Here is a 24,481-nt window from a genome sequence, read left to right on the forward strand (position 1 = left end):
TGGAATGCCTGCTGGAACTCCAGTTTTGGAGTGAATTGATCTCTTCTATTGTATGGAATCTGTGACCTTTAAGGTTGATTTCAAGTGGGAGAAGAGGAAGAAGTTTGTTGGTGCCAAATCAACTGGGAGTAGCCCAGTTGTGGGACAACAGGCGTAAGGGGCTTTGCCAAAAACTACCAGACAACGCGTGAGGAATGAGCACATGCATTATCATGATGAACCATCCAAGACTTGTTCTGCCACATCTGCGGCCTATTGTTCCACACGAGTTGGATGGGCATCCAGATTTTGTGTCTGTCTCGATGGAGGTTCGGCCCAATCTGAAATAACTGTTCTATTCGTAACACTGTGTTCGACTGAAACATTCTTCACCACGTATTATTTTATTCTATTCTTTGTGTTCAGTTGTCAATTTTTCTGCATGAAGAGACAACTGCATTTGCTGGTTGTATGTTGCATGTGGAAATTTATTTAATTTTATTCACAATGTTCACTTTTAGTAATACTTTGATGAATGGTGTGTGTGTACAGAGCATATTTCTTTGTAAAACTATTATCAGAGGAGTGTTGTTTGTTTGGTGAAGGTCAGAGATGTTGGTTTGTCTGTGTGTGTGTGTTTAACATATGTGGAAGATATATTTCACCTTCCCCTAATGTTGCCCTACTTAGTCTTGCCTTGTGTATTCTTTGAAAGTAGCTCGCATGCATTCTTATAACTGAGAAGTAGTGTAGTGATAAGTTTACAATTTTTTTCGCTGATTAAACAGTAACTAATCATAATATTTGTTGTAGAGTTTTATACATTGTTCTTAGTTTTGGACTTTTAACCACTGTGTTAATTTTAAAATATGAACATTTCGGAGGCTGAATCTGCCTCCGTCTTCAGGGTAGTGTGTAATCTACTAAATCATGGTGTCTATATATGGAGTGAGAATGAATGGTTACCCTGGAGGATTATTCTCTGTGGCCAAGGCTCCACCTTGTCTTGTACAAGAGGTCCTTGTGACCGGCAGTCCAAGCTTTTAGACAGGTCATGTAAGGTAAATTTTCCCATGCCATGAAGGTGCATTTAAGATAAGTGGGGATAGGGCCCAACACATTCTCGATAATTTTGGATGTGGTGTGATCAACACCATGTTCCACTCTCCTTTACCCCCCTCCCCAGGTACTCATTGATTTGAGATTGGGTGAGCCCCGGAGCCACTTTATGTGGGGACAAGGCTGGAAAAATTCTGACCTTAGATCACCTACCCCGGGTCTCCTGCATGGCAGTCATGTGCCACTGACTAGATCGCTGCGACTAGACAGAGCAATTTTTATTTGTTTCAAGAGTTGTACAGGTTCTTTCTCGTTTCTTGTAGAAACATATAAAAGTTATAATTCATCTATTAGTCCCTTACAAATAACTCACACTACACTGGAAACACACATGATTGCATATCATTAATGATGCACCTAGGAGTAGAGCAAACCGTGATAGGAATGATGAATGCAAGTTACACTTTTATTCTTGAACTTCACCATACACTCAACAGCAAAAGTTGTTGTTGATGAATGTAGTGGGAATCACTGAATTATATTCCTGCTCACCTCCTTTCATCGGGAATAAAACATAGCACTTACATGTTAATTTAATACGAAACTAATGTCTTCTCTAAAGTTTCTCATTTTTGTCCCTCCACCTAAGCCTCGCGACAGGTTAAGTTTGCAGCAGGTTTTATGTATTAATCCATGCGAGAACGGCGCTCAGCATCTCCCGTGCGAGTCTTGCATCAACCACCAAGCTGTTAAAATTCCAGATTGTGAGAAAATTGGCAGTATTGCAGAGGAACTATATTCTGCGGGCACGTTTTGGTCTGCATATGCGTAAAGTTGCTGCAAACTTAACCTGTCGTGGGGCTTAGTTATCTTTAATTTGCTATCGATTTTGCAGATGTGAACAATAACACACACTTAATAAAAAAGCAAAAATTAAATAATATCTAACACTTATTAAAAACATTTCACCTATCTTCTAATTTCTTGACATTTTGAACCAGTTGTTAAAGGAATTAATTTGCTAGTTTATAAATGTAGCAAATTAATTTGTTTATATATGTTTATAAATATATATAAATAAATAAATTAATTATTTAATAATTTACATATATTTCATGACAAATATATATATATATATATATATATATATATATATATATATATATATATATATATATATATATATATATATATATACACATATATATATATACAGGGTGTTTCTAAAGGTCTTTTACAATGCTTGGGAGGTGATTCCTCACACAAAAATAAGCAAAAAGTGTGAGTTCCATTTTTACGACTGAGGCTTCGTTTCCGAGATAGGAGCCTCGCAAAAGGTGACAAAGTGAACGTCACACCTAACTGGGACGAATACTATCACAGATAGAGAGGCGGTTCCAAGGGAATCATCAAGGAATCGTATGTGCTCAGTCCGGAAGTCACTATGAAAAGTTCAATGCACGCACGCACAGTGGAGTCCTCAAAGGAATTGGGGATTTTCAGCAAGAACAATGCATGGAAAGGGTATGTAACGCAGCAAGAAGGACCGTGACAATGAGAAATGTGTTAAAGACAACACATCCCGACCTCAAACATCAAAACATGAGAACAGAACACAAAATCCGAAAAGTTGAGCACGGTTGCATACCCCAGTTACACGCGAGGAATGAACGAATCATGTCATGTGGCATACGAGAGACACATTACTCCACCAGGAGGAGGGAAAGAAAAACACAATATCAGATGATTGTGACAATGTGCATTTTTACACGCGACAACTACGTAATATCCCCCCCCCACACACACACACAACAAACAACCAATGCTACAATGTCTTATGCACAGACAGTGCGTGTCACTGTACACAAACTGAAGATGTCACTTTCACCACACAATGGGGAGCAATACCAAGAGTGTTCGCACGCGATCACTGTGACGTAAAAGAGACCAGTTTTGGAAGCGCTGCACAGGCAAGTCTGGCTCTCATAGTCTACCTTTGACCTTCATGACTGCTGTACCCGCGAGAGGAGCTCGAAGGGTTGGTTCTCTCCAGCAGTCATCCCAGTCGTGTTGCAGATGCTGGGATATGATCAGCAGTTCGCTCTAGTTGGTCATACGCATTGAAGAGTACTAGTATGTTTATTGAAAGAAGTTGACGTGGTGGAGTGGGCAAGTCAGGTATCTCAACAATTGGTCTGTGGTGTTTGTACGGTGATACGGCCAATTTATGCAGTGTGCCAGTGTTAAACAAAAGCGATACTTTGCAGTTCCAGCTCCCTATTACACAGATGGCTGCGTATACAACACAGCAGCTAGCAGACATGCATCTCATGTATGGGGAGGCATGTGGTAATAGCCATGAGGCAAGGTGTCTTTATGGTGAACGCTTTCCTCATAGACGTTTACCATCTCACGCCTTCTTTCAGGTAGTGGACAGTCGACTGCGTGAAACAGGGTCAGTGTTACCACCGCGGCAAGAAGTTGGAAGACCCCGAAGTGTATGCACACATCAGTTTGCAGAAGATGTGTTAACAGCGGTTGCAGAACATCCTGGCACCAGTACGCGCATGCTCGCTCAGGCACGAAACACTTCTCATGTGAATGTTTGGCGAGTGTTGTCAGAGGAAGGAATGCACCCTTTTAAACTGCAGAAAGTACAAGAACTTTTACCTCCTGACTTTCGCCCTTGTATGGAGTTTTGCCAATGGTTGTTGCATCAGCTGGACACAAACCCTCACTTCCGTGCAAAGGTATTGTGGACAGATGAAGCCATTTTCACCAGGATGGATGTCTTCAATAGTAGAAACAGTCATGTCTGGGACTTTGACAACCCACGTGCACTTTTTGTGGCCCATCACCAGCACAGGTTTTCAGTGAATGTGTGGTGCGGAATAGTACATGATCATTTAATTGGACCATACATTCTCCCTGTTCGCCTGGTCTTTCCGCAGGCGATGGGAAAGGGCCCGGCCTATATAGCAGGCATGCATGCCAGTATAGCCCCCCCTCCCCCGGACTCAACTTAGCCAACCAGTAACCCTTTCTTCTCCTCCCCGTAACCACCCACCCACCAACAGTAAACACTGGTTAAAGTACTTTTCATTATCTATCAACTGTTTCTGGCGCTATGGTCAGTATTCTGTGCCTCTACTCCATGTGACGCTGATCTTTCTTTCTTCTACCTTGAAAATACCTTGGGGCCCTGCATCGCTTCTTCTTCGATGGGACCTGGCAACTCTGCAGGGCCCCAACTTCCGGTTCCATCTCTTTCTACTCACACCGATGATGCTATGAAGTTAGCGAAAATTTTGAATTTTTCTACTGTCCGGTGAGTATTTCCTTTTACCTTCTTTGTTTTTACTTAGCCCTTTTGGCCCTCCTTGCTTTTATCCATTATATATATATTCTGGGCCTTTTCTCCTAGTGACGCCAATCTTTTTTCCTTCTATCTTGAAAATGCGACTCAGATCGTGAAATATAGAATTATTTCTCTTTGTGTGGTAAGTGTTTACTGTCTCTGTTTACTGTCATTTGTATTTATCCGCCCTTCTGGCACCTTTTCTGATCCTATTCCTGTGTGTGTGTGTGTATAGGTTTCGGGCTTGGCCCCCCTCAAAAAAAATCCTGGGTATGGGCCCGCATATAATCCTTGTCTTTCAATAAGTTCAGAGGAAATTATACCACAAATGCTAAACCAGTATATTTTCATTTAATTTTCGTACTTAATAAATCTTTCACGGTGGCTCAGTCGGTAACACGTCTGACTACCATGCTGAAGGTCCCGGGTTCAATCCCCGGCCGGTTCAAATCCGGGAACTTTTCTAACGTTGGAAGCGGCCCCGGCACCCACCCAGCGTCGAATAACATGGGTACCTAGGGGAAACCCTGGGGAGGTAAAGGCGGTCAGGGGCATGGTGCTGATCACATCACCCACAGTCACGACCGGATCAAGAAAGTGTGGGGCGTTACCCCCACATCCCCTATATGCCTTCATGGCGTGGTGCTAAGCACAGGGGAGCACTTTACCTTTACCTTTTATAAATCTTTTGGGTGGGGTCCGGACAAATAAATACGTCCTTCCTGTTCTTCAGAGCAATATGATCACAATATAATCCTTGGCTTCCAGTAAGTTCAGAGGAAATTATACCACAAATGCTAAACGAGTATATTTTCATTTAATTTTATTACTTAAGTCTTTCGAGGGGGTGGGGTTCAGACCCCCCTAAATACGTCCTTGGCTTATGGCTATTTTCATTGTTTGTTCTCCACAATGTGATAATCAGGAATTGAAAAAAAATGTCAATAAGCAGACGACAATATCTTTTTCACATGAACAAATTCCTTTCTTCAAAACAATACAAGTAGAATTAAAAAGCAATAGACACTTGGCCTACTATTGCCTTTGCCGCTGGCTGTACAACTGATCACTCTGGTACATTCATATAGAATAGGGTTGCTATAGATCCTGGATTTTTCGGGACAGTCCCAGAATGGTAAAATTTGTCCTGGTGCCCCAAAATTTTCTTTGGGATGCAGTCATGTCCCAGAATATGGTGGCAAAGCACAAATGATTAAGGGTATACTTTTATGAATTTCATTATGAAATACATTCCTATACATGAATCTATTATGCAAGGTACAAAATAGTTTTCTAAAAATTCTTTGTTAGTTTCTCATGTGACTTTGTTGCAAAAAAACATGTCTTCTAAAATTAGGCTAGAAGGTGGCATTTTCATTTTACTCCATGTCCATAAAAATCATTTCTGAAATACCTTATCTTTAGAACCCTAAGGCAGTTTCAGTGTTCTGTCCATAATCATTATGGTGTGTGCATATATACTACTTTTTCTGCCCCCCATAAGCTTTGGGTGAGCGACATCCCAGGTTTTCAATTATTAAATATAGCAACCCTATTTCATTCTTTATTTTTTTGATTGATGTGATGCAATGTTCATATCTGTTGGCTGAAGAGGATGGGATCGTAAACAAAAGAAGGTTTGCCAAACTATCACCACAAGGAATAGAGAACTGTGAGCTTGCAATAAATTGGAAAACGGGTATCCGAGGATATCAATTAGTCTCATATCAAATGATTGCATGCCTCTGGTAGAGGAGCATGGTGTTATTCACACCATTTCCCCCTAACACCAATTATTTGCTTGTGCAGTGATTGGGGGTTGTTGTCTTAACACTGCATCAAGTAGATCTGAGTTCTGCCTTGTATGTAAATATTTGGATTCATTAATAAGATTAAAAGTAGGTGTCTTGTCTACTAAACCATTGCAATTGTAACTTGATAGGGGACATATAATAGAGGATTACACTTTAAAGTGATTTCCAAATTTGGTTATTTTCAAGATGTAGATGAAAATAAATATTACTACATGTTTTGTGAGTTTTACAATTCTTTTAATATGTTATAATACATAATTACTTTTCATGATACAAAACATTTTACAAGAAATGTGAATACAAACAGCTGAGAACATAATGCACCTATATGATGCACAAAATCTCCACAATTTTTACCTCACAACTTCTAAGGTGGTAAAATAGGAGACGTGTTAGTTTCCTCATGTAAGGAAAACACACTTTCTGAGAAATCAACAGTAACAGTCCATAATACATATTATCATTCATAGCATCTTTCTTTTAATATAATGCACATCTAAGTGTTGTGTGATGAACTTGAAGGGGAAAATTAAATCTCAAATTCCTTGGTTTTAAGATGACTTTCCTGTGAGTGAGGGAAATTATTAATTCTATTTTGCTATTTTATTTTACATTAGCCTCATCTGTGTAGTTCATGCAGATAAGTGGTAAGGCAATTAAGTCATATGAAAGGCAATAGCAGGCAGCATAAAAATATATTTACTGCATTTCGTTAATACAAGGTTCCTGTGTGTGTCAGATTTGATCCTTGAGGGGACCATAAGAGTTTCTGTAGAGTCAGCACTGAGATGACAACTGGAAAGCTACTTATAAAGAAGTAGCAGGTTCCGGTCTAGAAAGCCACACAAAAGTAGTGACAACTGAATGCTTTGGCCATATGTCACTCAACAAAAAACCACCTGGCAAATCTTGGCTCTCAAGTGCTTTACTGCCATAGAGTTTATAGCTAGTTATTAGATCAATTTTAGAATCTCCAATTATAAGATATTTTTTAAAGAAATTGTCCTAAAATTGTTCAATAATTTTGCAAGACAAAGAAAAGTTTACTGATCATGATTGTTTTTTACAATAAAATGTACCACCGTGAACTTTGATATCAGTAACAACATTGTTATAGATGCAACAATATGAATAAATTGTACAAAGAAATCATCACAAATAACTCACAACAAAGTAAATTGAATTTTTTACAATTCTGCAGAAAACTGCAAAAGAATATCATAGACATAAGGATATATACTTACAAATAATATAGCTATGGAAGTTCTGAACCCACAATTAGATATTCACACCTGGACCACATTGCTTTGGGCACAACATATTTTACACAACAGAAACAAATAAAGAATTCCATTAATTTATTTAAGTATATTGGTTGTGAATTTATTTGCCCAAATTTAATGTTCCATGTAAACTTTAAGTACTGAGTACTCAACTATACCAATCACATTTTAATGGTAAATTGGTTTTGATCTTCATAATTTAGCAATTAATGAATGATGATAATAACAATAGTAAATTAAATGTTTGTTGGGGGAGTTGTTAAAAAAATATTTTTCTTAGTTCAAAGTGAAATGAATTCACTCAATGTTTTATTGTGACTTTTATATCGTTTTTTTCTTCTATTCTCATTTATGAACATTACAGATTTTAAGTGTCCAAAGTTTTGCCACCAGTAAGAAATGTATTGAAAAGAAGCAAAACATTTTCTCTGGTACTGAATTTGTAGGTCAATTTACTTTCTAAAACAAACTTCAGAATGTTAGTATTTTTTCACCCTAAGTTAAAAGTACATTGTAAACTCTGCAACAGTAATTATTGTTTTTGTTAGCGCACACCATTAATAAAACACATCGTCATAATACTGATCATTTTCAACAAAATATAAATTTATATACATTAAGCATAAACTGAAGATTTCTGTGGAGCCGAAGTAACAATAACTCGGAAGTTTATCTTATATTTGGAAAAAGAAAATCGATGAAGTCACATGTTAATTTTGCTGCCTATTTACCCTGCATGTTACTATAATTTGTGCTATTTCTTTCTTATTGGATAATCAACACCAGTGTTTTTTTTTAACTAGAATAATGCTGACATATAGAGAAATTACTCAAATTTCTTCCCAATCTGTAAACATACTATTTCTGCTATCAGATACCTTAACACACAATCCACTTCCTTCAAATATGAAAGATATTGTCAATAGAAAATAATCTCATGCAGTCATTTCTCCACAGGCACAGATCTAATATATACATTTACCAACATGTTCATCACTTAATTAACACAAACGAGTTAATAATTCAGGAACCAGTCAGTACATAATCAAAACTTCTGTGAACTACACGGTAAATGTTTGTTTTATTAGTCTTTTGGGGGTTAGTTTTTGTTTTCGTTAAAAAAACAGTAACTCTATCATTTCCTTTCTTAATTCAACACTAAATTGAATTTGTCACTCTGCCCACACTGAGTTGTCAGTAGAAAGTTTATCACAGACCAGCTTCCTGAATCTAGAAGATGGAATATTCCCAAGGATGTGGAGCTCGAGTTCTGTTTTCAATCTCAGATATTAGTAATGTTGGGTGACCAGTTGGGTTGCTCAAATACTGAGTATGAACTTTGTAATCTGAAATGAGTACATTAGGTTATTTCAGAAGGTAATTGTAACTTGTTTTGCAATGGAACAATATTAAAGAAAAATAAAATTAAATAGAATACATTAATAAAATCAGAATAAAAAACACCCATTCTTTATGAATCCTCAAAGCATTATTATTATTTGTTTAATGCATTTTCGAAGTAATTTCAGAGAATTGTGACATATGTTCCAAAAGTGTGTAACATACACAGCGATATTTGTGGAGAAGGGGAAGAGGAGATGCTCTATATAATATCCTGATGCTTTGAAAAAGTTACTGGACTCCCCCCCCCCCCCCCAACTGGAAATTTTTTCAGTACCACACTGGTGATAAATATGGTGGGTTGACCAGTACAGATTTCCCTTATTAACATTGAACAAAGTTTATTAAACCCTTAAAACAGGTTGTTCAATCAAGAAAAGTTAATTAAAGTCGAATGCTTTAAAGGTATAAACACAAATTTATATCTCATCTCTAGCATCAGGAGCAGATGATTATGGGAAAGGGTGTAAAAAATGGTTGTTCTGGAGATTAAGTCGTTATCTATTGATTTCCTCCTTTCAAATTTCCAAGGAATATGTGGCTTAACCTTTAGTTGCTTGACAGTTTTGAACCCTCTTAACGCCGGACGGTCGATATTTCGACCAGCAGCACTCGGCAGCAACTAGAGTGCAATTTCTCAAAAACTTCACACGATATTTCAGTTGTCTTTTTTTATCTTTATTATACATATGAAGGTATGACATACTCGAATTACAAAACAATACATCCATTGTTACAACTATTAACAAGCGAAGTTTGTAAAAGTCCTTTGTTTCCCTTGTTACCACCATATTATTATGAGATAGATTTATAAAGTCTCTATAACTTGTAAACTACTGCATCTTTTTGAAAAAAAAAAGAACACTACAAGCAAGAACGAGTAAGAAGCAACATTTTAAGCAATGTCCAACAATTCAGGGGATGCTCCGTTAGCACACAGCAGCAATTAACACGTCATTTCTTGAAACCTATACACTTTATTTCAATTCTGGTTATTTTATTCATTAGGTATTATATACTGTAATTACAAAACAATATATTCATTGTTACTACTGTGAGCTGGCACCATGGCGGAGTGGTTAGCACATCGCGCAACGCTAGGGGTCCCGGGTTCGAATACCGGCCTGGGCATGTATGTTTGTGAGTGTCTATTCATCAATTTCATCATATCATCACTCATCCCCATCTTTGCAAATTAGCAAAATGTGGCACAAAAAGCGAAGTAAAATAAAGCAAATCAATCACTCAACCATTGTTACTATTATTAACAAGCACAGTTTGAAAAAGCCCTTTGTTTCCCTTTTGTTACTATGGGATAAATTGAAGATAATATGCTATAATTGCTGAACCAATGCATGTTTTTTAACATTTTAAATTCTTAATGTAAGAATGAGTACAAAGTAACATCCAAAAATTAAGGGTCCAGGGGGAGTTGGGGCAAAGGCCCAAAATTCAAAATTTTCCGTAATTACGCACAATTTCCGAACCCTGTCATTTCAGGTTTTTTTTCAAAGTTGTGGCACATGTATTGCATATCCTCATATAGTGGTCTTTTTTCGAGCTTCCTTCCAAATTTGGTCTATCCAGCATCCATAGGGAAGATTCTAGAAGCGAAAAATCTGGACATTGCTCCGAAGTTGGCAACACTGCTGCTTTATATAAGGTTTATTATTTTTTTACTCAAGAAGTATCAGTCTGATTTCAACAAAACTTTGCACATTTGTAGGAATGTACCACCACTACACACCATTCATTTACTTCGGGAGAATGGGGGCTACAATGCCGTATGTCATTTTTTTAAAAAAGAATTCAACTTTCTTCTCCTTCTTCTTCGTTTAACACTAATTATTGGGAGGCACAATGTATAAATTTTACCTCCGCTAAAAGCCCTGTCTTTAAGAAAGAAAACTAAATGAATTTCATCCACCGGTTATGACAATTAGTTCTTGAGTTACGTTTTTTGTTGTACCTTGCGGCAAGTTTGAAAATGCACCGGCGTGAACAAGAACTCAGGCATGCAAGAGGTCTGGCAGCTAAAGGTTGATTGAAATTTATTTACTGATACCAGCCGATACATTTCTGGCACCCTTATGAAACTTCAAACAAAATCGAAATTTATTTAATTTATATATATGGACATACTCACCACAGTCTGGAAAATCCTTGTTTGGATCGATTAGTCCCTGGTCACATTCAGCCTCAGACACTTCTGGTGGTTCATGGTTTTGAGTTATCACTAAACCATGCTGCCATGCGTATGCTGCATCTTCCGAGTTACTTTCGGCAGAACTACGGAGTATTAAAAATAATAACCAATAAAATATCTGCAAAAGTTGCAGTGTGAACAAATAATTGCCAAGCTTCTACAGGGTCCGGCAACTAAACCTGATGGTTTTTATTTAGAAATAAAAACAAAACTTTTTCATGCAACAAAGTCAATTTAATACATGTTGTATAATACATCTCAAACCATTTTAGGAAAATAGCATGAGGGCAGTTTCATCCAGTTTCTTGACAAGGGCAGTTAATTTTTTGAATAGCACACTTGTGAGGTGTGGCAACTGAATCTGACAGTTTTTAAATCAACACTGAACAGAAGTTGCTTGAGGTAACAACATTCACCGTAATCAACATGTTCCTAGTAGGAATACCATTATACTGTGGGCAAGTATAGGTATAACCATGCATCAGCAATGGAAAGAACACCTGGTGGACATCATAAGGTTCGAAATCCCGAGAACATCGAACAAGTTCGGGGTCTCTGTTTTGAGGAGTCATACAAAAAATTAACCATCCTTGTCAAGAAACTGCATGAAACTGTCACTCATGCTATTTTCCTAAAATGCTATGATATGTAGTACATGATGTATTAAACTGGCTTCCTTGCATGAAAGAGTTTTGTTCTTATTTGTAATTAAAAACAGGTTTAGTTCCCGGACTAATCTTGCACATCATTTTAATTTCTACAGTTAGAATTCAAATTGTTATTACTATACTATAGTAACTATACTATACCAAAACCTAAAAGTTCATTTCCACAACACAAAATTGCTGAATTAATTGAAGCAGATGTCATTTTTTCGAAGTTCTTTAATTGTTTTATAATATCATAACATGTTGCATTTTTCTTTAATTTAATTTAATTAATTACTTAAAAACGTCATAGATTCAAGAGAATATGAAATAAACTAATTCTCTTTGCCTGCTTATGTAACAAACATAAGCTCAAAGGCTTCTTAAGATCGTGACCACCTTCCTCCCACGTACACTTGGTCATTGCATTGTAAACTACTTATTTTCCATCTCTTTTCTACCTACTTAGGTTAATCATGGCACTGAGAATGAATGATGGTGTAATTGGTGAAAGAAAAACCACAGAGAGTCATCCATGTCTCGCACAAGATTCAATCCCAGGACCACCACTTTGGTGGCCAAGTGCATGAAGGACTAAACTTATAGTCTCACCATATAAGTTCCCAGCTTCAAGTCCTGTCCTGGGGGTTTCTTTGTGATTGTGGCTTCATCCAGTCATCATTCATCTTGTTGCGAGTAGCCAAAAGTGGCAGAAAAATTACAAAATAAATATACGAAAATACAGTGGACTTTAAAAAATTCGAACTTTGATAATTTGAATTATTCGGTAATTCAAGCAGAAGTGTCTCTATGAATTTCTTATGGAAATGAATGTTAAAAATACACATGTAATTCGAATTTTTGAACCTTTTATTTGGATAATTCAAAGGCAGAGAAAGCTGTAAGGAATAAAAAGTTTGTGTTTGCTGGTATGCAGCTTTCTTCCTCTCCTCAATAACTTGGACCCCCTTCCCCACTAGCCAATGATGTGTAAAAGTCTTCTTTTCTGCCCTCAGTTGTCAGTTATGACTAGTAAGGGTATGTTGTTCGCAATGTCAAAGTGTGGCCGGTATACTAGCGTAGACTAGATTGACTATGAAATGACAAAAGAACCTGTACCAACCTCTTCTGAAGCTTTGAAAATTTAAGATTTACTGAATCTCAAGCAAACATAAGTGATGACTTGTTTCACACAATTCATGAAATTGAAGATCTTGTTAACCATGTAAAATAAACAAACAAAAATCACAAACTTCTTTAAGTGGGAACTGGAAGCTAATGTTACATGTGTATGTGATTTTGTGTTCAACATTGTACTTATTTAAACGCATTTTCCATTTACTGGTAGCTTAATTAAGACTGTGATAGGAATTGTTTTTTGCTTGCACTGTAAGACTACACACAAAGTACAGCAATTTTTATGGAATGTTCATTATTTTGTGTTTAGACTGTAGTATAGTAGTTTTGTTTTATTGATTTTCCTTAATAATGCATGTTTTTGTTAATTCGATTTTTTTTTCAAGTCCACTTGGAGTTCGAATTAACAAGAGTAACTGTACAATAAATCCAGAACCCTCAGATTTACAGCACTAACACACAACCCACAATATAAATATAATATTGTTTACTTCTGGACTCAAACTTTTGAACAAGGCACATGCACACACACAAAACAGTAGATTAAATAACCACCGTCACCTGAAATAACAGCTAGGAACACGGATAGGACGGGCATATCCATAAATTGGCTGTGGCCTCGACTGCCTCTTCCTTCCTTCATCTGAGGAACCTTCTAGACTTGTGCTTGACTCTGTGCGAGATCGACGAGCCACCAGCATGTCTCTCACACACTGATACCCAGGTTCTGGCACAGACAAGATATTCATAACATTATAGAGGTATTGAAGAGCTAAGCATTTTCAGATTACACTAGATATCATTTTTATTATGCAAGTGTCAAGGAGTGACCTTTTTGGAATGCCAACCTCTCTTCACAATACACCCTGGATCTACAGTTGATGGGGCTTTGTTTTGTCCTTATGTATGGTGCTTCTATACAGCTTTGTCTTATCACATATATGGGGATATCGGTCATCAGGTAATTTTGTTCTTCCTAGTTTTAATATGGACATTTTGTTTTAATTCAGGCATCCTGCCATATATTTTGTTGAAAACATTTTCTAATGCTTTGCTTTCTAAATTTCATACAAACAATTTTATGTGGTGTGCTTCCATCTGTGTGATGGAAACTATCGTGTTTATTTTCAAATATGATCTTTTTCACTTCTTGCATAAAAGTGTGTGGCCTGCATCATATCAACCTCACAATCTTTTTTTTAAATTAAATTTCAGAACTACATCTTTTACTTTATAAATATGAGTTTTGCTAAAAGGATTTACGAGCATTTGAATTGCCTATAAAAGTATACTCTTCTTTCATTCAGACAAATGCATACATACAAGCTATTATCTACATAACAAAAAAAATGTTTACCGTTTAAAATCATTTATTTTTTTTGACATCAGAGTGATGCATGCATTCATGTAGCTGGCAATTACTGTCAAGTCTTAACCTTCAGCGAACAGAGCCTTGCATGCCTGTAAAGCCTCTTTGGATGCCTCAAGCATGCACTTTCCAATAAAGAGTTTGACTTGCTTCACAATTCTGCTATTATCCTTGTGGAAAAGAGCACAATTTATTTGTTTTATTCATTGTTATATATGAGTAGTCCAAAAATTAGTGGAATCTTATTGTTGGTGGTAATGTATGGATGGGGAAAACAATAATGTCAGTAGTAGGGGTAAAAAAAGGCAAAGTGCTCCCCTGTGCTTAGCACCATGCCATGAAGGCGTATAGGGGGTGTGGGGGTAACACCCCACACTTTCTTGATCCGGTCATGAGTGGGGGTGATGTGATCAGCATCACGCCCCTGGGTTTCCCCCAGGTACCCATGTCATTCGATGCTGGGTGGGTGCCGGAGCGCTTCCAAAGTTAGAAAAGTTCCCGGATTTGAACCGGCCGGGGATCGAACCCGGGACCTTGAGCATGGTAGTCAGACGCGTTACTGACTGAGCCACCGCGGCCACAGCAGTAGTAGGGGTAGTTGTCCATTTCTAATGTGAAACATTTGGTCTGCAGAGTGAATGCTGCACATGTGTAAGAACAGACAAAATTAGTGGAAGGGTGAATTCCAACATGTACTGTGACACACTATGGTATGAAGTCACTGTTCAACGAAAAGGGCAGGTCATGTCAGGTCAAGTGTTGTTCTTGAGGCAGCAAGGCCCTTCAATGGTAGGTCATCTGGCAAACTTTTGTTGGGAATGCCTTTACTAGCTAGATGCCATTACACCATCCATGAAAATGTGAAATGCACTGTAAACAAATTTCTTTGTCTGAAGGGCATAGACTGTAATGAGATGGGGTTTTTAAACCTGGTATACCTGCATAACCAAAGCCTCAATGTCGGCCTCCATGGTTGAGTGGTTAGCAGGTTGCCAGGGGTTTCGGATTCGAATCCTTGCCTGGGCATGAGTGTTGTTTGTGAATGTCCCTTCATCAATTTTATCATATCATCCTCATCTTTGTAATTATCCAAAAGTGGTAGAAATGTAAAGTAAATAAAACCAATTCAAATCAATCAACCAATGGCTCAATGTCAGTTGGGACTACATCTGACAAATAGGCAGTGGCATATTCTGAAAATTTGACCTGGTTTATTATAACAGGTTATTTATTAATAAAGTGAATCTAAAGTGTAAGTTTTGCATAAACAATTATATTCTTGAATAGAACTAGTGTATTCTTGATTTGTCAGTATTGGTAAATTACATATCAGTGTAGATATTGGTGACCTTTTCATTTTGCCACATTCTAGAAAACAACATTTACTATACCATGCTACAATCTTGATTCAGTAGAAAATACAGTGTGTCCTGCTTAAAAGTACAATAAAAGAAAATTTTATGAGTTTCAAGTTTATTAAGATATTTCCGTAGAGTTTTCTTCTACCTATAGAGTAACTCAAAGTTTTTTTTACATACCTACTACACCTCAATATGAGCACCATTAGTTGCTCTACAGTTGTCCAACCTGTATAACCTGTATTCAAGCTCCGCCCATGTGTTGTTCAGCATTACTGGAGTCACATTTTGGATTGCAGCACAAATGCAATGTCGTAGATCAGGAAGGTCACAAACTCGTGTCTGGTACACTTGTGACTTTACAAAACAAAGAGAGCAAGAACACACCATGCCTTCTGCTGTGGAGTTCACATGGCTACTGTTCAATTCAGTTCAGTTCGTGTGCTCAATCCATGGAGTGCTGAAGTTTTGCAAGCATGGGGGGGGGGACATTTTGAGATTACCTTTCAAACTACATAAGAATTAAGGTGCTCTTGGTTAAATATTGCATGTAATGATTTTTTCTTTTATTGTACTTTTAAGCTGGACACGCTGTATATTTTCTTAGCCACTTTATTTTGAGTAGCTTCGTAATATTTCTGAACACCTTGGGATTCCCCCCCCCACACACACACAAATTTACAAATCAAAATCAATTTATACAGACATAAGTAATAATTAACTATCAGAAATCCACATTAAGTAGAAACAGCAAGCTTTGACAAGCTTCTAAAATATTTTAGCACTTAGGGGAGTACATACCTGGTTTTAAATATGACGATATCCTGGTATTCAGTGTGTTCAGAGAACTAGGTGAAAAGTTACAAAGGATAGGGTCTGCATTTTCTGTATCTGTTGTATGATCACTTGTAGAGTGGGCAACTGTAAAGGTTTTTCAAAAAAATACTTCATAAAAATAGTTAATGTTAATTATGAATAACATTTTATGTGACTACACATTAAAAGAAACATTAAATATAAATAACACACAATTGTTATAATACCTCAAAGAAGCAATTATAAAACACAATCAACTGTTAAATACTCCCATTAAAGTTTCACTTCCATTGCAACACAAGGAACAAAATATAACAAAATTATCACACTGTTTTCTAAGCAAGCACTGCACATAATTGCATTTCTACAAAACAATGTTAATAGTAACTTATATTTTTAATACTACATAATGCTGTAAGTAGAAAAAAAATGCCACGACATGCTTTAGAAATCATTGTATTGTAACAGAATAAAATTAGCTATTCAAATGAGTATTTGCAAATCAAATGGACGTGCTACAAAATAAAAGAAGGCTTCAAATAGTTGAGAAGTTATACAAAAAAGACCCTTACAAATGAAATTTCACAGAACACTGACCCAAAATATTATGTCTGCCAGATGATAATGAACTTTGAGCTGCCACTATCTTGTGGTTGTTTTCAAAAGCTTTGGCTAATTCTTCATGGTTTGAGCTCATGGAAGTTATACTAGATGATTGGTTCCCAGGATTCCTGTCATTACCTATAGAAGAGATGTTCATAACACATAATAACCCCAACCTATATTTTTTGCTGCTACTCATTTATACTGTAAAAATGTATTAAAAAGAGATAAACACTTTTAAAGCATCGATCTTCATAATCTACATAAGTCATATTGCCCACTATATTTACCTGGTCAGTAAATAATAATAATAAACAAACACTTGAGGTCACTCTGGACTTATGATTAGTGTGCAATGCAATTTCATAGTTTATGTCCACTATTTAACATATCCTAAAAATAACTGTTATATTAACTTCCATATTTTCCTACTCAGAAAATTTTGATAATTCCCGAATTAATATTCTTCAATTATTTCCCTTATGAACATAATTATAAATATCCTCGTGTACATTTTAATTATTGCAACTTAATAATCGCATTTGCAGTAACATAAATTTCAAAAACAAAGCAAAAATAATAGGTAATTAGTCTGTTTCCCACTTCCTGAAATTCTGAAACACAATTATATCTGATGCAAAATGAGGAGTTAATAACAAGAAATGCTCATGTATATATATTTTATATATATGTGTGTGTATATATTTTAAGGCTGAACTGATGGCAATGTATTGGTATTGGCTGACACCAGTGGTTATCAGTATTGAAAAGTGTCAGTTGGAATTTATTTACAAATACTTTTCTGGCATTTTGATCTTTCATGCAACCTGCAAAAATGCCACACGACAATTGCAGAGTCTAATTATCCAGTAAATTATGCAAAAGCTCCTTTTTATTTTGCACTAACTCTGTGAGAAAAACTGGATTTTGTGATTACATGACTTGCATTTCAATACTCTGATGTAATTCTTAAATAATTGAAAGCAAAATTCTTGGCAAACTGATGCATATAATTGGAGTGATATACTTATTCACTAATACTAAACAACATTTTGAGCAGATTTAAACTTATTACAATTTTCAAGCATCGATATCAGAATCGATAAAGATTATCGGCATCAGTATGGGTATCGGTTCGAAGTGGCATCGGCTCAGCCCTAAAATATATAAATGACAGCATCGATTAAAAAAAACAGACACCTTAAACATTCACATAGGAAATACATCATTCATACAACAATTGTCTTCTTTAAAACTAGCAACATGATAATCAAACAGTTTGATTGCTTCTTTTACTACAAATAAGGTTGCTATACTTTAGGCTTTATATTTAGTTGTTTATAATGTATGAATAAATATTCTTGGGGCTGTGAAAAAAATTTCTAAACAGCATGTGATCCAATGATAAACTCTTTCACTTTTCTACCTCTTCAGATCGTGATGATGATGATGATGATGAATGTAGATGAACAGAGACAATGCAACGCTCAAGTTGAGACCAAAACCCAGAACTTTTGGAGGCAACTCAACATATTCAGTCAGCAAGGTGGCAATGATTAACTCTCAGCACTTGTATTTTTAACGTCTACCAGGATTTTCGTCAACACACATTCTTGTGATATCTACGGGCAAGTTTTCCATTTCACATCTCAGACACAATCTGAGTAACCTTATTGAATTCGAAGGGCATTACTTCTATTCATGGTCAACATCCAATCACTTTCTGATGGAGGTAATAGATGAGCGATCACTATTTGGAAGCAGTTGTTAAACATTGATTGATTTTTTACATTGATTTCTGCCACTTTTGGCATTCTTGAAGATATTTAAATGTTGCGTTGTATGGCAATGCTGCCCTGTATGCCATAATGTAGCCTCTTCATGCAGACAAAGTGAAAGTACTGGGAAGTATTTAGATTATCAGTGCCTCTCTCTTTTTTTCATATTACACACACTAGTATTCTTCCTTGGTTTTAAGACTGAGTGTTTAAGTCCACTTTATGCACAGATAGGCTAATTGGGACTAGACCAGTTTTAAACAGGGATCCGAATCATTATGTTTCTCCACAGGGTATTGAAGCCAGAACTTCTCGATTACAAGGCAAAAATACTCAGTTTTTCAGAGTTAAAAATACTGAATAGGTTAGGCATGTTTCAGAAATCACTGATTCAGGCACCAACCAAGCTATTCTAACTTAGGTTTTCCTCAGCCACACCACATAAATACTGGGGTTTGAGGCCATGGGCAGTTCTTCTTGCAGCTTTCTTCCTTTGATTTTTCTATGATTTTACTTTCAATGTCCAAACATAGTTATTTTTTATTCCTGTATATCACAAGAAATGGGCTTTTGATTTGGAAATAGAGTGGGACCCTGATTTTACATTTTCTTGCATTACAACTTTTAACGTCCTGATCCCATTTTTCTGTTTAATGAGTGTATAAATCTCAGCCCTTGAAAAATGTATAATCAAGGATCCACTGTATATGTCAATTGGAAAATTATTTTTTCTACCCAAGAGAATTGCAAAATGTGTAGGTGAGAAACAAATAAACTGTAGAGAATACTATAATCTAGGGATGGGCAGATTAATCGGTACCCTATGAGTATTGACTGATATAGGCATTTCAGTTTATTAGTAAAATTCCCGACAATTTTGCCGATCCAATATATTTATAAATATCTTACAATTTAGTGCAATATTATGCCATTTTGTTATAATTTGTATGGTAAAAACATAATATCTATTAGGGATGTGACAATATGAAATTTTGGCCGATAGCGATAAAGTACCGATATAAAATTTATCAATACCGATAACCGATATTCTACTGATCCAATATAAAATTAGAAATGGTCCTTGAAGAACCTGAAAAGTTCATTGACCTCCTTAATAAATGTGTGTTTTGAGGTGACTGCAGTGCAGAAAAAATTTCATATTTAGACATTTACTTTTTTAGAAAGTAGGGTATGGAGGTTATCCATAAAAATTACAACAAAATTTCAGAATTTTGCACTAAATTATCAGATATTATCAATATATCAGATCGGTAAAATAATCGGTAATTTTACCAATAAACTGATACACCAATATGCCTATATTGGCAAATACTGATAGAGTACCGATTAATCGGTCCCATCCCTAATATCTATCCATTCTGTATTTTTTAAAAGCAAATGTCTAAATATGCAGCTTCTTTTCCATTACAAAACCTTGGTTCATCTGGTAACACTTTTATCAAGGAGGGCAATGAACCATTTGGAATTTTATGTCAGATCAATGGAATATCGTACTTTATCGGCATTGGACAAAATTTCATATCAATCCATTTCTAATATAATCAAAGCTTGAAACAATGAGGTTATAAATTCAATAATTACTATTATGAGTAGTTTGCAACAATTAATATACAAAAAATTGCCATAAAAATTAAATGTTTTTACAGTCCAGTCCTGAAGGTTAGATTTTATGGAATATGAATTTGTAATTTAATAAAGCGCTCTGGGTTTGATTTTTAGTGGAGGATGAGTGATTAAAATTTCACCAATCATTGCAGGTTACGTTTCAATTAATCTCTGCACATAAAGTAACTGCATCTCAATCACAGTCCACTTAGTCCTTGTGACAGATAATTGAGACTTGTATATACAAATATATGATTCAATATTATTAATAGTAAATTATTTACTACATATTATTGTTGAAAACTGAAGAAACCGCCTCCTTGAGCATGTACTTTTAGGGAACATTAAGTTAAATGGTAAGTTATTATTCTATGTAACATAAATTAACATCATATTTCTTATAACTACATCGAAAATCATTCATACACGAAGAAAATGATGATTAAGAGTTTAGTTTTGATGGAAACATTTTGCTTCTGCCTTGCATCACAATTTCAATGTTTTTTTCAGTAACTTGAAAAAAAGAAAAACAGAACTCAATTTAGATGATACATTGTAGGAAAATGTGGTGGTGTCTATTCAATCCAAGTAAACCATGCTGAAAGAAAAAGTAATAACCAGCAATTGTGGATAATATCTTAATACAGAAAAACATAGAAATACTACAGTGTGTTGGACTGTTTTTACAAGATACCCAGACTATTGATCAAACCTGTCAAGACCACTTCCTTGTACTTTGATAATCACTGAATATACAGGCCAGTCAAAAATGTTTATTTTTCAATTGGCTATTTCAGGATTTACACAAAAACCTTAAACTCATTCTGATTATAGAAGTTTTTCCTAAATATAATCAGTACGAATTGAACATAGATTTATTTTATGTTCCTTTACATGCAGTGGTGAAATAATATCCTCATTTGGAGAAAAAATGGGGAAATCATTATTCTGACAGACTGGTTTTGCATTTTGAATTAATTTCACAAGTTCTACTTATTTCATTATTTGTATAACATTAACACCTTACCATCAGAAGTTCATTGGTATCTCTATCTTCATCAGGGATGCTGAAGATAAAGTTGAAAAGAAATTTGCTCTAGGATACTTGATTAAGGCCTGAAGACCTTCAATTTTTTAAACACTACAATAAGCATTATATACAATATTTATATTTAAAAAAAGGCATATGAGAGATATTATTCAGTACTTTATCAGTATCCGTCAATACAGGCATATTGGTGTACCAGTTTACTGGTAAACTTACATATATATCTAATAATAATAATCTGCAATTTTGTTACTATTTTTATGAATATTAGGGGATAATTAATATATCCTGTGAATGTCAAAATACATATTCTTCCCCCAAGGGAATAGGTTAATGGACAATTTATGTTCTTAATGAAACAGGTGTAATTTTGTATAGGATCGACAGAATATTTTGTCAGTCCTTTGTATGGATCAGTTCAATTTTCATATTTGTCCATTATTATTAACATTTATATATACATATATGATCTCCCATGCAGCCTAATGGTTACAACTCCTGCCTTTGGTGCATGCTGTTCCATGGTCAGTTTCCAGTCAGTGCTCCAGTGTTGTCAGCAGCATGAGGACAATTGGGAAGCTACTTGAAAGTAATTGTAGCAGACTCCATTCTCGGAAGCCAGAAAGCAGCAGCCATGGAACCAACAAAAAGTTGCTTAGCCCTCAATGGGCTGTTTGCACCACAAGTTTATTTAGGAGAAAAGTTACAGTTTCCAGTTGTGTTTTACAATTCTGTAATGAATTTAATTGAAAATTAAATATTTTCTACTGAATGCCATTGGAAGTTTCTGTATTATTATTATTATTATTAAGGAAGTTCTTTTCCGTATATAAATGTAATATCATTTCAACCAATCAAAACTAATTTTCCTCCCTTCTAGATAACATTCTGTTTTGTGTGATGTTTATGTTTAAAAAACTAGTAAGTAAAAATTCTGAAGCTAAATTACAATTATTTAATTAATACAGCAATTAACTTCTTTTCTAACCAGTAATGTTACAGCCATTCTTTGTATTTTCTTAATTTACATTGCTTTTCTACAACTTTTAGCCAATCTCACTGATGAGGATGAAAGATGAGATGAAATTAATGAAAGGACACTCGTGAAGAATTTCATCCCCAGGTTGAGACTCAAAACTTGAGATCTTTCATGTCAAGATCAAAAGTTGACACAGTGCTTGGCGACTGAGGCAGCTGCAAACATTGCATAACTTGTAAAATGGCAATCTTGTCACAATAATGACTGTAAAGGTTTACTCCACCACAGAAAAAAAAACTAAATAACTTTACAGTGGAGTAAAATTTCATGTATTCTAAAGTAGTTTCAAAGTGATTATAATGGCTTATCAAGTAATTGATCACTAGGGCTCGGATAACTATGCATTTTGCATATTGCATATGCAGGTGCATATTTGTATGAAAATAAGTTGATGTGCATATTTTTGTATCTACAACCAACACCAAGCATATATTGTATTTATTTTTCTTCTCCTCACTTTTCTTCTCTTTTCCTATGTACAGAAATTGGATGCAGTATGGAAAACAAACAGTGGGTATGCAACAATGGTGTAAGTTTGCAAAATTCTGCACACAAATGGACAACGTGTGGATGATCTGGAACTTGATGTGTCTGACTCTGTTGCCCTAAAATACAGTTCACTTGTATCTTGCGAAGTGAAACGTATGTTTTCTGAATATAAGACTATTCTAGCTGAAAACAGAAGGAGTTTCAAGTTCGAAAATTTGTTATCAAATGCAATCATAACCTTGATCTGTAATGTATTGTGATTCATTTAACGCAGAACCATATTAATTGAAAAAAATCTGTGTAGCACATGAGCATTCAGAATAATGCATATTCATTGCCTGGCATTTAATCTTTCATAGTTTGTAATATACAGCATTTATAATGAAACGGGTTTTTAAAGTGCATATTTTACACTTTTTTAGTGCATATTTGCATGCATATTTTGAGCCCTATTGATCACAATTTGGATATGGCATTCTCATTCCTTTTCTTGTGCATTAATCTCAATCTAGTTGCAACTAAATTGCAGAAAATAATTTCCTAATTTAAATGTTTATTAAATTCAAAGTCTACATGTTTAGCACCAATGAAGACATAGGGATTGTTCAAAGTGGACAATGATGCTTCCCTGCATATCAAAGTTGTGCCATATTCAAGACATATATACAAGGTAATGTGCTTGGGGTCTTCTTTTATTTTCATCATGTACAGCATCTGCTCATAAGGTGCAACCACCATTTACGTTTCCTGTAAATTCACTGCACCTTATTTTAATAAACACTAACATATATTTTAAAATGTAAACTTTATGTTTGCAAGCAAGATTTATAAAGCATGATAGTGAACAAAGAAAAGACACATGTTAGCTTCATCCCCCATTTGTATAAGTTTCCTTGGGCAATGTGTTGCATAATGATGTATATTCCTATTTATATCACAAATGTATGAAATTAATAGCATAGAATGCAAATTTCATTGTATTCATAAGAATTCATATAAAACATTAATAGAAAAAATGTAACACTTAGACCTGTGGATAAAAGTTCAATATGGCAGTTATATTATGTTTTGAAAACACAACCTATTTCCAGTGTAATATTTTGTATGAACATATGTATAATTAAGACACATGAAATACAGCTCTTCCCTCCACTCAGCAAAATTATTGTATGAATGAAATTAGTAATAAGGTGAACAAAAGGTTAAATAGTTTTAAAATAAAGAAATGAAAGTGTCAAAAGCTGGTTCAGAAGATAAAAAGCAAACATTTTTCATGACTGAGCATGTTATTTTTTTTTTCACAGCACAACAAAAGAATTTCATGTAATGATTTGACCAGATGCAGTTAGCTATCGACTAACATGCATTGGAACGTGTGCACATGTAGGATGACACTGTGAATGTTTCGTGTGAGCCAATGACATCTTCCATGGCATCCTCCGGTAACAGGTAGGTGTTACAATGTGGCATG

The 24,481-nt window shown here is 35.4% G+C and overlaps 1 protein-coding gene across 2 annotated transcripts in view; it reads right to left on the reverse strand.

Annotated features, from left to right (window-relative positions):
- Positions 1-6,481: 6,481 nt before the first annotated feature.
- The window catches only part of LOC145984293 (cell adhesion molecule Dscam1-like), an 875,949-nt gene continuing 857,949 nt past the window's right edge, over positions 6,482-24,481 (reverse strand). For both annotated transcript variants that reach the window (XM_083117935.1, XM_083117934.1), the window contains 5 exons: positions 17,025-17,168; positions 16,413-16,532; positions 13,446-13,611; positions 11,041-11,183; positions 6,482-8,839 (listed from right to left, as the gene is read on the reverse strand). In XM_083117935.1, coding sequence (XP_082974061.1) covers positions 8,724-8,839; positions 11,041-11,183; positions 13,446-13,611; positions 16,413-16,532; positions 17,025-17,168 — 689 coding nt within the window. In that variant the 3' untranslated portion in view covers positions 6,482-8,723. The remainder of the gene's footprint in view (positions 8,840-11,040; positions 11,184-13,445; positions 13,612-16,412; positions 16,533-17,024; positions 17,169-24,481) is intronic.

Source organism: Lepisma saccharinum, chromosome 2 (assembly GCF_977018435.1).
Source record: "Lepisma saccharinum chromosome 2, izLepSacc3.1, whole genome shotgun sequence".
Lineage (NCBI taxonomy): Eukaryota > Metazoa > Arthropoda > Insecta > Zygentoma > Lepismatidae > Lepisma > Lepisma saccharinum.